This window comes from Agelaius tricolor, unplaced genomic scaffold (assembly GCF_023055355.1).
Source record: "Agelaius tricolor isolate 1412-34295 unplaced genomic scaffold, bAgeTri1.0.p SCAF_8, whole genome shotgun sequence".
NCBI lineage: Eukaryota > Metazoa > Chordata > Aves > Passeriformes > Icteridae > Agelaius > Agelaius tricolor.
Window position 1 is genome coordinate 17,246,196 of NW_027269268.1, and position 14,633 is coordinate 17,260,828.

A 14,633-nucleotide genomic window follows, 5' to 3' on the forward strand; every position below is an offset into this window, starting at 1 on the left:
TCTTTGTACAATTGAATGGGAAGGAAGGGGGCAGAACAGAGAGGGAATGAGGAGAGCTGTGGCTCATTCCCAGATGTTCACAGACCAATAAATTGTCTGGGTGCCGAGAACTGAGGTATTTTACTGTCAGAATGAGATGGGAAAGTACCATGGTACTGCAAGTTTCTGACTTGAAAGGAGACACAACATATCACAACAATGCCATCTCCATTTGTCACTGCTTTGTCACACAGTATTCCTGCCCATCTATTCACATGCTGCAGTAGGAAACCACCTCAAAACACATCACTGAACTTAACTATCCCTTTTCAAATTTAGGAACACTCAGATCTCTCCTCCTGCCTTCAGACTTGCTTGGATAAGTTTGATGTGTTACATTACAGACCAGGTTGCATATTAACAGTCCTTAACCTCATAAACCCCATGTTTGACACCTTCTGCTTCATTTGCATCTCATCTGCTGCGTGGTGGCTTGCTGCAGGAATTTGTGCTGATGAAAGTAACTCATGACAAAAAGTACTTCTGTGTAACTGTTGCATCACAGCTGAAGAACTGTAAGCTGTACAGGGGAAAATACCACCCAAAATAAACTTGTGTTACTATACTTGTGTACTGCTAAATAAGTAACCCTCTCATATTGTGTTTTTAAAGGGTGAACCAGGTTTCATTGGTCCACAAGGAGAACCTGGGTTGCCAGGGCTACCAGGAACAAAGGTAAGGGTAATGGGGCAGTGCTCTGGTGTGAAGCCCCTTGAGCTGATGTCAAATTCAACTTTCCTCAGCAAGTATCAGAGACTGAGGCTACTATTGGAGAAAATGTGAAAAGTCATGGACCAGTGCTATGAGATAGATATATAGATATTCATGTAGGTGTCCTCAAAGAATGTGAAGGCAGATTTTACGTCATAACTTTAATTAATGTCGTCTTTTTTCATGTTAGAATCCCCAAATTTAGTTCTTCAAGAGGCAAAATAGGCATGATTGAAGAAACTATATTTTCATAAACATGGGTTTTTTTAGGAAGATTACTTGAAACTTTGTGCAGGAAGCAGAATTTTGATACTACGCACCAGATTCTGAAAATACAGATAGACTAAACCACTGTTTCTGCTGTTTGCTTGGTTTCTTTGATCCTGCTGAGTTGGTGGTGTGCTAAAGGCTGCCCAGTATTTTGTGATATTTGTGTGTCTGTTGCAATAGGGTGACAGAGGAGAGGCAGGCCCTGTTGGGAAGGGTGAGCGAGGTGAACCTGGAATCCCTGGACCAAAGGTCAGTCTGATTTTTACATTGGAAATGTTTTGTTAGTTTTGCACCTATGAACACATCTTTGCCTGCTGAAAAGTAGAACAAAACTTGGTGAGTGAACTTTTAAATGAAAATGCTGTCAAATGCTCTACTTCAATGGCAGTTTTGTGTTCACAGCTGTGAAACTGCAGTCTGAATGGACTTTTATTTGGTCTGCAAAGTAAAGATACTACCTACAGACACTGTCATGGAATTGGCCTAATTCATTCCAGCTGAAGTACTGACCTCTAGGTCCCTAACTTTCAGCATTGAAGTTTGAACTCTTTGACCACTGTAGCAACTGAATGCAGAGAAAATCCATTTTGCATGCTGTTTTCTAACTCTCTAAGAAAGAGATCAGTCTAACTACTTTTAGCATTGTCTTAATATTTCCCCTGGTGTTGACACTGTCAAGTTTTTCTTTCCTGATGGATTTTGAAAACAATAAGGTTAATTTTGTGATCCTTGGCCAGTTAGTTTGTATTCACCTGAACTGTTAGGAAAAAAACACTTTATTTTATTCTCCTTCTGTTAGAATATTTAACTATCTTCTCTATCTCTTGGCTATCATTTCTCAGGAGCAATGGAATGACATTGCTCATTCCTGGAAACCAGTGATAATGATGCCTATCTTTACTAATACCAATGCTACTTTTCCTTTGGAAGAGTGGAATCTGTGACCATTGCACTCTGGTGTTAAAGAATATATTGATCTGGGTGCTATTAAAATAAACGCCTTAAAAATTCATTATCTTGGTAATATAAATATAAGGTATTTCTGCTGTTCCAAACTGTGGTTAGTGATTAATAATTTCTTTTTCTCTGCACTCCCATTTCTCTACCATTTTTCTCCTATCTTCCTTCAAACAGGGTAAAACAGGTGAACCTGGATCTAGAGGGCCCAAAGGGTCAAAGGTTAGTAGTAAGGAAACTGTCTTTAGGGGACTAATTAACATTTTTAGGATCAATTATTTGTAACATTTCTCTTTAAAAGAACCTGTAATAGTCTGCAGTGTTCTTTATAAGTGAAACCTTCTGACCTTCAATTTTAGATAAAAAATTTAGTTATGTCACATGGGTTTTGAACATTGTGATTCTAATCCTTTTTCTGTTATAACATGCATTCCACTCTGCTGCTGTTTTCCTCATGCAACTTGGTTTCTCTCTGTGTAACTGATGTGTGTTAGTCCTCCCACATGCCAAGTCCCAATGCCTGACTGTGCTGTTATTTAGTTTGCAATAATTTAATGGATCCAAAGTCTGATGAGCTAGGAATCAGAGGTATTCCAAGTACTGCAGGCTGAGATATGATGGTCAGAAGTCTGACAAAGGCAAGAGTTGTTGATTGTGTTGCTGTTTTACCTGTTTTAAAAAGATGGTTTTGATTATATCTTTCCACCCATTTATATTTCTATAAATATAGTTGGTTCACATATATGGAGAGATAAAATGTGTGGGTTTTCTCTTACTTTATCTGCTGTGCAAATACTGTTCCCACTGGATTCCTTCATGTTGTATGAGAGATGAAAATGTACTTGTGTAGGTGGTTATTGACAGGTCTGCTGTCAGAATAAGGGTGACAGGACAATGTAGGCTGGTGTGATACTGTTTGCAGTACTTGTAAGGTCCTTGAAGAGGGGCCTTAAGGGCTTAAAGATGTGATTAAACAAGTGCCATTTAACTTCATTCATTCCCACCAGAAAGAAGTGTTTGAAGGCAAGGGAACTGATGAGGGAATTAAAGTATCAGAGTGAGAGCAGAAAAGTAAATCAGCCTCTCATTTGACTACAGTACCTGGGCACCTCCCACACGCACCAAAATTATAAAGATATCCCCTTTAATTCCCTTTTTATCTAGAAAGGATATATGATTTTCATTTTACCTGCACACCTGTCATGAAAATCTGGCCCACAGAAGTCAGTCTAGTGGCAGGGAACTTCATTTTTTAGCAGTTCAAATGTTCACTAGCTTCTGCCAGAGCGGCACTGAAGCAAAAGGTAGATGGCACAACCTTGATTATGCCCTGCCACCAGCCTGCTCTCCATTTGCTTTCATTAGCTCCATGAAAGTTTTCTGGTTTCTATTACCAGAAAGTTTTCTGTTCTGTTACCAGTGGTGAATTAATCATTCTTCTGACTTTTACCAAAGTTCTCTAGATGTCTACAGGACCAAAATTTGCAGTTCTTACCCGTATTAATTTTGAGTAATATTAAAATATAAGACCTTGGTATGAAAGTGACTGTGAAATGAATTGTGGCAGCTGGGGTATGAATGCATACATGTTTGAAATTCCCTCCATCATTTGAAGCATATTACTAATAGCCAGGAGTAAAAAGCTGTGTGTAATCTGGTAATGATCTTAAGCCTGTCACAGAAAGGGCGTCAAGAAACTCTAAATCTGATAGTACAGTTGTATTTGTAGGGGAGGCAGTGACACAGACCAGGGAAGTTCAGAAGGTTGGTGGAGGCATGATCACAGAAAGAAAAGTTTATATATTTTGAAACACATTTGAGGAAGTTTTTGACTGGTTTCAGACTGAGTAATTTCATTTCTCCAGTATTCTCTTCAAGCTTTTGATAGTAATGTCATTAAGAATGGGAATGTTGCACAAATAATCTGCTTTTGGTTCTTTGCAATTTTTTATTGCAGACCAATACAATACTCTAATATTCACACGGAACCAAATGCGTCATGCTCGATTCTACCAGTACACAGATTTTGAAGGACTTTTTCCTTTCATTAAATAAGATTCACATTCTGTTTAGGATGAGAGGCCCTGTAAACCAGTTCATGTAAGAAAACATATTAAAAAGGAAAGAACTCTGTAATATATTGTCAAATGGCATATCTTTTTTTTTTTCATGTATCATTTTTACATAGGGTGATACAGGTGAGAGAGGTGACACAGGATCTGCAGGTCCACGGGTAAGTCTATATCTCATCTCAGCTCTTTGTTTTGTACCCTTAGATTCAGTCTGTGTGAACTGAAATTGTAGCAGTAATTCTAGTTAGAACTCTGGGTGAAATTGGTCACTTGACACTGTTGGAATATGGTTGCTAACTGGACATTAATATGAATAACACCACTTGCCACTATTTGGAGCAGTCTGCAATCCACACTTTGTGGGCAGGATGTTACAAACCAGGTGTTCTGACATTGTTCACTGCCAATACAGAACTAGAGTGTAGGAACATCCTTAAATGTCTTCCCTCAGACGTTTTATATATTTCCTTTCCACTGCAGCACAAGTCACTTTATACTGACTTGCTTATTTATCTTTATTAAAAAAAATTGTTTTCCTTCAAATTCTGTGTTTTGTAGTAGTATATTGCAAATACAGTTAGAGTCTAACACCCCACAATCAAGTCAAAGCATGTGTCAGTAGTTAAGAGTCTAAAATAGTCTTCAGCAGTTGTCTCAAAATTCTAATGGAAAATGTATTACAGGGACCACCTGGACAGAAGGGTGATCAAGGTGCAACAGAGATAATTGATTATAATGGCAATATCCATGAAGCTCTGCAGGTATGCAAACCTAACAAGGCTAAATTCGCTTTGTCCAGTCTGGGGAAAAGTCATTTAACAGCATTGTATTTCTCTTTTGCCTAGAGCTTGAAAACATTTTGTGTGCAAAATTGTTGAGCTTATTAATCAGGTATCACTTTCTATATTTGGAAGCCAGGTTTTCTGTGCTAGAAAAACTGTTTCCCTGATACAAACTAGCTGACTGAATTAGTTTCATGTTCCCTGGAGAGTACTGACATCACCTAATCAGGACGAAACTAATTCATTGTTGGCTTTGGTGTTTAATGCTGAATTAATGTAATAAACCACATACACAGGTTCAACAGAAGTGTCTGCTTTTCAATTCATATACTATAATATTGACATTTCTTTTTTTTCTTTTTCCTCCTCCTCTTCCTGTAAAATGCAAAGAGCAGAATATTTGAGATTTGGAAACCATTGTAACATGGTTCCATTAGCAAGCTGTGGATTCAATCAGCAACTTGAGTACATTAAGTAGACCAAGCACCAGTCTTCTCACTTATTCATTTCTGGAAAACCTATTTTGACTGGTGTGCAGAAAAGTGTGGAGGATTAAAGTGGGGTTACAAAAAGAATGAATGAGTGTTTGCATAAAAGCAAAGGACCAAGATGACATATGTCATTGCAGTCAAGGTGATTTACATTGCAGCATACTCAGATGCAAATTCTGTGCAGTATAACTCCACCAAAGAGAATGGCTTGCTTATGTGAAACTGAAGACTAGATTTGGCTCATTGTGCATCCGATCACTTTCTCACTGAAGCCACTGAACTTTTTTCTTACATTTATGCAGTGGGAGTGGGTAAAAGTCTGACCAGTCATTTGGTTTCCAAGATGCTTTCAAAAAATAAAAAAACCTCACTGCCTTTACTAAAATCTAAAAGCCTTGTATGTCACTAAGGCTGAGTCTGTTCTTTCATTGTGTCTGTGGGGAGGTCTGCATAGACATGTTGTGAGGCTCTGCATTATGTTTGCCTCATTTGCTCTGCTTGTAAGGGACTTCAGACACGCAGCTTTCAGTCATCTAAATCCCTCTCTGAGTTACGTGCCTAAAGTAGCCTGAAATTCATGTTGTGTGTTACCAGACAGAGATTTAGCAGGGGCTTTAGCCCCTGTATCTCCTATATTCTGTCTTGGTATTGTAAGTCTGGCATCAGTGTTAGTTTCAAGCTTCCTCAGAAAAGCTGCAGCACATAAAGCAACCTTAAAAGTGGACTAAAGCCTTCTGCAGTGGTTGAAACATTCTAGAAAGCCTTTATCCCATTGCAAATCGTTCCAAATGTCATCACCTTCTAATCCAGGGCAACAAATGATTGATATTAATGGGAATGGCTGTGCAAGGAGGGTGTAAGCAAGATTATATAGGATCAGTCAAAAATATCCTTGCCAAATCCAGCTCAGTCCTTTCAGATGGCAAACACCCATTCCTTAGTCTCCTGGTGCCACATTCTTAGGGGCTCTGAGATTTGCAGTTCTCTCACAAAAGCACATAAGAACTTCAGTGCTCAGCACTGAACTGTGAACTTGCACAGAATTTGGCCTGCAGATTTAAGAAGTTGACAAGAATTTGCAAGATATGGACTGCTTGTCTCTTGCTAGAATTCAGTAATAAATCATGAAGCAATCTAGCAATTTAGTTACTTTGCCTTGTGCCTCCTATTCAATCTCATGTGCAATCTTAAAATTGTCATTCTGGTTTGAGCAAGACCCCTGCTGAGAGTATGTGGCTTTCACCTGGAGGATCAAATGCAAAATTAATCTCTGTCAAAATTGCTCTTCACACCTATTCTGCAGAATTTCCCAGGGCAAAAAGCACTAGTTTCAAAAGTTTAACCTTTGTAGAACTACAGCATTAGATATTAAAATATCTGCCACTGTAAAGGGATATGTGACTGTGAACATGTAAACAGTTCTTTGCAATAGCTGTTTTAGGTTTTCATACCTGAACTTTTCAGTATTTTTAAAGTTCTGGATATATTTCCATTAATATGTTGAAATACAAAGAATATGAGTATATTAAAGCCCATGTGTTAGAAAACAACTTTTTTCGGGTACTTTGTGTTGAGTAGGTTCCAGACCTGTGCCAACAGTATGTATTTTTGCACTGACATGCAGAGATTTTTTTACAGCTTAAAACAGAAGATCTGCAAACTTTTATTTGCCCATTGGATAATAATTACAAAAGCAAGATATTTCTTGTTCCATGTAGGCCAGTAAGTTCTTCACATGCAAAAGGAAAGCATGTGTGAGCTGCAATATATGGGAGTTCTACTCTGTTTAAAATATAGACAAGCATTTAAATCCCATTTTAATACTTTTCCACTTGCTTTTAGATTTTTTGGTAAAAAAAAACCCGTGACAGGTCAAGGTATTTTGCCTCCTTCCATGACGAAAATATCTTTTGTCTTTCCAAGAATTCAAAGTAGAACTGTATAAGAAAAGTGTACATGTCTGGGTTATAGACTGGCAGTTTTGGATTTTGAACTGCATTTTTATATGAAAATTGATGTTACAGCTCCACTCCAGGAGTTGTGTTTATTAGTTAAACGTTGGTGCAAATCCCACAGACATTACAAAACATAGGGCTAGTCTTTTGGTCAACTACAGACACCAACCAATTACGTTTTCTTACCTTTTTGAAGCACTCTGCTTAGATTTTGCTATTTAGTCATTGTTTATTTGATCTCTTGCATTGTACAAAAGTACTGCCTTCATCTAATTCCCACAGAAACCAAACAGCTAATACAATATCAAGATTTAAAAATAACAAGGGTTTTATTGGTGCTTTTGAAGGCATAGTGTCTACCATGTGCAGCAGAGGTTCTGTGGAGATTACAACTGTAGGAAACAGAATTATTTATGTCATTGTTTAATTCTGCTACTGACAACTCTTGTTAATACCTTTTGCCAACAGAGGATTGCCACCCTGACTGTCACGGTAATTCATTACTGTTGCATGACTTACTGTGCGCCCTAGAACTTCTTTGTGCTGCAGCATGTTCATAATTCTGCTAGCTCTGGACATGTCTTCATTGGATGTCAACCTGGTTCATCATAACATGTGTGGACTTCTTTGCTTGGTGTTCCCATAGCAGAGAACCCATTGTTGAAAGCCAACAATTCTGCTCCTTCTGAATTAATGGCAGAACTTCGGTTCATTCAAGTATGAGACTGGGAAAGCACATTCTTTTTTGTTTCAAGTTCTTCTCTGCAAGATAGCTGTTAGTCGTATTTTCCCAACTAGACATACCCTTTCTTGTGTTAATGCAGGGGATTTTTAAATGTTGTTGTGGGGTCTTTTTGAAGCATCCCCACTATGCACCATCCAGACCAGTGTTTGATACATGACACTGTGTCCACAGCCTGAGGTAGAAATGAAAGAAATGGTTACAGTTTATTCCATGGAAATTTCATGAAGCACTGAGTATCCCTAGATGCACTTAGCATCTTTCAGCAGAATCCTCTTTACAACTGGTTGGGGATTTCTCGTGGTCTCAGATTGTTTTGGATCGGGCAGTGAGGGCTGGCAAATATGACTGGGTTTTGGTCGCCCTTCCATTAGAGGAAGCAGTGCCATTTCATCAATAGGAGCAGAGGATTTTATTATAAAATATGAGGTTTTTACTGTTATTTTAACACTGTTTTTTGTGGTAGTGTTGTGGTTGTTGAGAGCTGTCATAGGTTAACAACTTGTTCATAACTAGTCTTGGTTTCCCTTGTGTTAAAAATCTAACCCATTTTGTTACAGTAGCTGTATTAACATTCACCCTGTGCTTACATGACATGTTCTTCAGGAGTTTATTTAAAAGCTGAGAAGTTTGTGTGTTTCTGTTTAGGGACCACCAGGACCACCAGGACCCCAAGGGCTGCAAGGGTCAAAGGTGATCTTCCTTACTTTACTCATTATATCCTAAGGGTGGAGTATTTTCTGGGTTTTTTTAAATGATGTATGTGTACAGGTAGATGGAGTTTTCCAGCACAGTTGTTTAACTGTAAACCTAACAAATATGGCATGTTTCCAACTTCATATCCCAGATTCTTGAGATGTAGCTTTCCAGAATAGCTGCCTTGTTTAGTTGCCACACAGAGATGACTAACTAAGGACCAGCAAAATTAATTAGTACTGAAAGAGTGTAGAAGCATCTCACTCAGGGATTGGCACTGAGGTTGCTCCCAAGGGCTTTGCAAAACAGCCACACAACCAGGCAGTGGCTCCCATGCCTCACTTCTGGCTGAGTGGGAGTGAGGTGGGCAAAACTGTGTGCCAGACCACTGGCCACCATGTGAGTGCATGTGAATGCAGCTTTTCTGTCACGGGGCACCCACCCAAATAAGTGCAGTATTGTCTAATGTCAGTAAAAATTACAGTGTGCACATGTGGGCAGGAGCCTGGCTGGAAACCCAAGCCTGCCAATTCCACCTGGCTGGTGCTTAGAAGCAGTACAGAAGGGTTAGTGAGCAGCCCACACAGAGACAATGAGTACCATATGCTGCACTCTTCTATAAAATTTAAATAATAAATTTCCCTATACTCAAAGAAGAAATGTTGAAGTCTGTGGACTCTCCTAAATGCTTTTAAACTAGTTGAGATGTTTCTCCTATTTCTTAAATACTAGATACTGCATCTTCTCCCAGTGTCTCTATGCTATTTCAAGAGCAAACATGTGCATTTTCAATAACAATACTAGACATGTCAATTTTAGACTTTATCCAGTATTTCATATGGAAATACATCACAATACACATGTACGTTGTTTTGAGAAATTGTGAGAAACAAGGTTCATTCTGTGTGAAAATTGATAGTAGAGTATACAGTTGAGTGTGCAGAAATTGCTTTTTGCATTATCATCTGCCCAGCAATTCTGCAACATGGAGTATGTAGTAAAACAGAGAAGCTGGAGTGTGGAAGAAGTTGTGTTCCTTTTTTATAGGTGAGTGTTCTCATTCAAAATCTACAATGTAAAGCAGAATTCAGCATCACAGGATCTTGTTTCTAATGTCATTGACTCCATCCATCACCATAACTTGCTCCCTTGGAGAATGGTACCCAGGAACTGGTCATAAGACAATGTGATAAATGTGAGCTCCTTCACTGGGTGATTTCTAATAGGGAAAAGCAACGTGAAGTCTCTCTCTACCTTCCATAAATCGGGAGGCACGAGTCTGTATTTATTCTGGTAGCAGGCAGAGTTTCCATTGGATTGCAGTCCTTTCACTCCTTGGATTTTGACTTCTTTTTCTTTTCTTTTTTGCACTTTGTCTGGCCTTTATACCACGGAAAGTTTGTATATAGTCATAATCAGGTGGGCTGTTTATTTAATATAGATAATAAATATATGCTTTTGACAGAATATTCTCTAGCTTTGTTGTTGTTAATTATGGGAATTTCTCTGGCTCTTTCCTCTAGTGTCTGGGGCAGTTGGGATAATCCAGTTCTGTCTTATCTCTTGCAGGGTGAACCAGGATCCCCAGGAGCTCCAGGAGTTGATGGAGAGCAGGTACATTTTGTGTAAATCATATAGTGAAGAACATGTGGGCAACTATAGGCTGTTTTAAGAGATTATTTCCATGGTTCCAGGTTGTAACTTAGTTTTCATAATCTAAGTATTATGATTATAATGATTAATAAAGATCATTATAGTGCTGCTGCATACTTCGTGGCCTAATAGTGTCTGCATTTCTGCATTCTACTAGCAAAGATATAACATGCACATGACTTTCCTTGTTAGGATCAAAGCTAGAATTCTGTTGATGTCTCTAGTTTTTTACTTGACTTGCTGAATAAGTCTATATTTTAGGGTCCTAAGGGCTCAAAAGGAGACACAGGTGATCCTGGAATGCCCGGAGAAAAGGGAGGAATTGGACTGCCTGGCCTACCAGTGAGTATGAAAAGTTAATTAATTAATTTTAGCAAAAAGTATCTTATTTTTTTCTCTCTTCCATTATCAGGAATTTCCAACAGTGCTGATAAATTACAAATGGGACAGAAAGCACTGGGGAGAAAACTCTGAGATTGTTTCACAGCAAATCTAGGAGGAGGTGTAAGATTGTCAGAACTTTTCATTCCACTTACAGTGAAACAAAATTACTGTGTCAGGTAGAAAGATTAGTTGGCAGGCTGACCAAAGTTATACCTCTCTTGTAATATATAGGACAACTTGGACAAGGAGAAAGGAGCTATGATTAGAATGGAAATTTTAGGTGACTTAGATTGAGGAGAGGGAAAAAAACCATGAATATTTATGGGATGCATTCTTCTATTTTGTGTGTATATATATGTATGTATAGATTTATATACATACACATGAAATTTCTCAGCAAAAATAGAAACAATTTCAAAATTGTATCCATAGTACAATATCATTAATGGAATGCCAGTTTAAAGAATTGTCATAAATATCATGCCACATATGATAGCTATTGATATAAAAGCATATGTTTATATTAGTTTAAAATTATTTTTAAAGTACTGCCAGAGTTTTTTAAAGGATTTCCTTTACATGTGCGCTGTGTTATTCTTTTTTAAAAAGATAATTATTTGCCAATAAATATTATCATTTCTAGATTGGTTGCTAGTAAGATTAAAGCTGTTTATAAATGCTGTTTTGTAATGATTTTTAGGGAGCCAATGGCATGAAAGGCGAAAAAGGAGACGTTGGTTTGCCTGGTGCCCAAGGTCCTTCAGTAAGTCTTAGTGTGGCATTGCAATGAACACAGGAGTCCAGCAGTGGCTCTCCAGCTTCTGATTCTGAGCAATACTTAATATTCATGACTGATCTTTCTGAGAATAAACAGACTTCTGGTCATAGAGCTAAATACAGTTTAAGAAATTTTAAATATGTAATTCATGTTCTGCTCTGTTCTCTGACTATGAACAAGTCCTACCTGCTTCAGCCAAAGCCTTCTGGCTCTGTAACGAATCAAAAGATAAATGGGGAAGAAAGGAAAAAAACCCAAACAAACCATAATCTCTCTCTCAACACCTTATACTCTGGGAATTTCAGATAGTCCAGTGAGAACCAGACTAGACTGACTTCAGGTGTGTGACCCAGGGTAGTGAGCTAGTTGTATGAGACCAGACATTCTCCTGATTCTTTTTTCAAAGCATTGTAAAGGCATTAAAAACAAACAAACAAATGCAAAAGCCCAAACAAACTGCTACATAATGCCTTTCTGGTGTGGGTGACTTTCATTATCAGAGCACAGTAAGAAGAGAGACCTCAGAGCAGAGGTTATGGTGACAGAAGCCATAGCTCTGAAAAGTCAAAGAGGCTGCCCTGTGCCATTACAGGACACAGGAGGCACCCCACATCTGTGACTTTCTTACTATGAGAAGATTAGTTTGTTAGAAATTAATTCACTAATTCATTCATCCTGTTCTGCTTGCTTTCACTTGAAGGAAGACTTACAGTTTTCAGGAGATTTCACAGGTGGTGGAGTCTGTCTTACATTTCAAAGTGCTCCTTGTTGCTGCTCTTGCTGCCACCGACAGCTGCTGCAGCAGTGCATGAGTCTGGAGACCTGAATTAGCATCCTGCTGCCACTCTGCAGGTTAGGGCAGCAACCCATTGGGAGTAGGTCCAGGAAGAGAGGGGATATTAAACTGGATGTATCATCATGAAATTCTTTCCATGGATTTGTTAGGAACATGGAAAAACAGTGCAGAATATGCATGCACTAAATGCTGAGCAACCTGATTACCTATTTCAATGACCTCAGAGAATTTTTGGTAGAAGTGAGCTAAAAGAAATAAAAGGAGAGACAAAGGGCAATTTTGAAATTACTCCAAAGCCCAGCTTGAATTTAGTATCTTTTCCAGTCGTCAGTGTTGAGGGGGAATAAAATAACACATCATCACCTTCTAGCTCTGTAGAATAAGTAGTACAAGAGAGAACTACAGAGCACATACCATAAAATATTAAAAGTTCAAGTATCCCGTCTCAGTATTGTTTGTTTTACAGGGATTTATTACTTTTCCCCCATAGTGTCTTCAAGTGTATCATAGACCCTAGGAATAAGAATCTGGAGGCAGGCACACTGCCATATGGCACAGGCAGATCTGCACTTTGGGTACCCTGTCTTTCAAATCAAAATAATTCCCATTCCTGAAGCCCTGTCTAGATGCGCTGTCAATGTTCACTGCTGCATAGCTGTTTTTGGAAGTGCTTGCCAACAAGGGTCAGCCTGACTTCTGGTATTTCTGTGGGAGTTCTGTGAAATGCATGATTTAATACCATTGTTTTTTATCTGTAGATGATAGGACCACCTGGACCACCAGGGCCACATGGTCCTCCAGGCCCCATGGTAAGCTTGGGAGGAACAGAGGGGCTAGAAATGGTCTGTGCCCTCTTGCCACTTTATTGCCTGCTTACTAAAAGTGTTATCAGAATATGTAGCCGTTGAAGAGAGGATCTAATTTGTAAATCTTTGGTGCATGTCCTGAAATTCTTTGGAGGTGGAGAAACAAATTGCACATTTCTGTTACTGTTAACATGCTAGTGGTCTGGTTCCTCCTCAGAATCAGGTGTTTACTGTTGCTTTATTGACAGCTGCATTTCTTTTGAGAGTAAAGAAATACAGGGGTAATTTGTATCCCTACAAAGCAAAAAGTCCAAAAAATTGTAGTGTATTTTCGTAATGAAAGATGTTACTTTTATTTTCAGGGACCTCATGGACTGCCTGGCCCGAAGGTAAGTTAATAGCTGTCTTGAATAGATGAGCTCTTTATGCCTGCAAAGTGTCATGTTTTGCTCTTGAATGCATGGAGCTGTGTTTTGTCATACCTCATTTAATAAACATTTCTGATATTCTTAAACCTTAAAGCAGATTTTCATATTAGCAGCTTAAAAGCTTTTTAAATTGTCTGGGATTGTTTCTGAGTAGTATTTCTCCTCAGCATCAGCTGAGTCCATTTTTTGTATGAATATGAGGAATGTGGCACTAAATTATTTGCCTTCCTGTTTATGGGCAAGCTACCATTGCCCTTGGAATTACTTTGGAATACAGAAGCATGTTACAGGCTTGGGAAATGAAGTCAGATAAACTTGACTTCATTTATGCTCTCCTGTATCTCCTGCTTCTTCCAGTCTCCATGGCCTTTGTTAGGTGACAGGGATTTTGCTAACCAGTTCCTTCACATGCTATGCTGGTTCATCACAAACTGATGTGTGCATTTTTGTGTTTTCCAAACTGGATTCATGATCAGACAGGTCTGCAATACAATTTGAACATCTTCCATAGCATAGATATTCTTTAGGGACTCTCCTAGCCCATCAGAACAGCTCAGGAGATCAGAAGTGCATTTTGGCAGAGCTGGAATATTTTAATTTGTGCTTTAAATCAGTAGTCACCAGTAAGCTAAAATTCAGCATGACACTGTATTCATTAAGACCAGTGGGCTTGTCAGACATGATCATTTAAATGACTATGGGTCTCTAATCACACCTTTCTCAAAAAGTAAGGAAGAGGAGGAAAGGGTGTTTTTTTTCAGTTTGGGGATTTATTTTGGGTTTTTAAAGCTGCAAGACAGAAAATCACGGGTTTGACCCCTTATGAGACTGTGTTACCTTGGCTCAAGAAACCTAAGTCATAAATCATTTTTTGAAATCAAGTATGTTCCATTTTAGCACCAGCCCTGCTTTACCTCAGGCTTTTGGCTTGAGACTCAGGCTTTTGCGGGATTTCTCAGGTCTGTTTCCAAAACTTCAGCCTTTCCAGTGCTACTGGTCTGAAAGTCACATCGAGTCAAATAGAATAAGAATGAAGAAATGGCTACTTAGGGTGCAAAGCAGGCAGATGATGT

At 38.7% G+C, this 14,633-nt stretch overlaps 1 protein-coding gene across 1 annotated transcript in view; it reads left to right on the forward strand.

Annotated features, from left to right (window-relative positions):
- The window catches only part of COL25A1 (collagen type XXV alpha 1 chain), a 298,121-nt gene that overhangs the window by 257,589 nt on the left and 25,899 nt on the right, over positions 1-14,633 (forward strand). The window contains exons 19-30 of the mRNA XM_071431776.1: positions 652-714; positions 1,201-1,269; positions 2,155-2,199; positions 4,166-4,210; positions 4,733-4,810; positions 7,746-7,769; positions 8,668-8,712; positions 10,285-10,329; positions 10,630-10,710; positions 11,453-11,515; positions 13,085-13,135; positions 13,495-13,521. Coding sequence (XP_071287877.1) covers positions 652-714; positions 1,201-1,269; positions 2,155-2,199; positions 4,166-4,210; positions 4,733-4,810; positions 7,746-7,769; positions 8,668-8,712; positions 10,285-10,329; positions 10,630-10,710; positions 11,453-11,515; positions 13,085-13,135; positions 13,495-13,521 — 636 coding nt within the window. The remainder of the gene's footprint in view (positions 1-651; positions 715-1,200; positions 1,270-2,154; positions 2,200-4,165; positions 4,211-4,732; positions 4,811-7,745; positions 7,770-8,667; positions 8,713-10,284; positions 10,330-10,629; positions 10,711-11,452; positions 11,516-13,084; positions 13,136-13,494; positions 13,522-14,633) is intronic.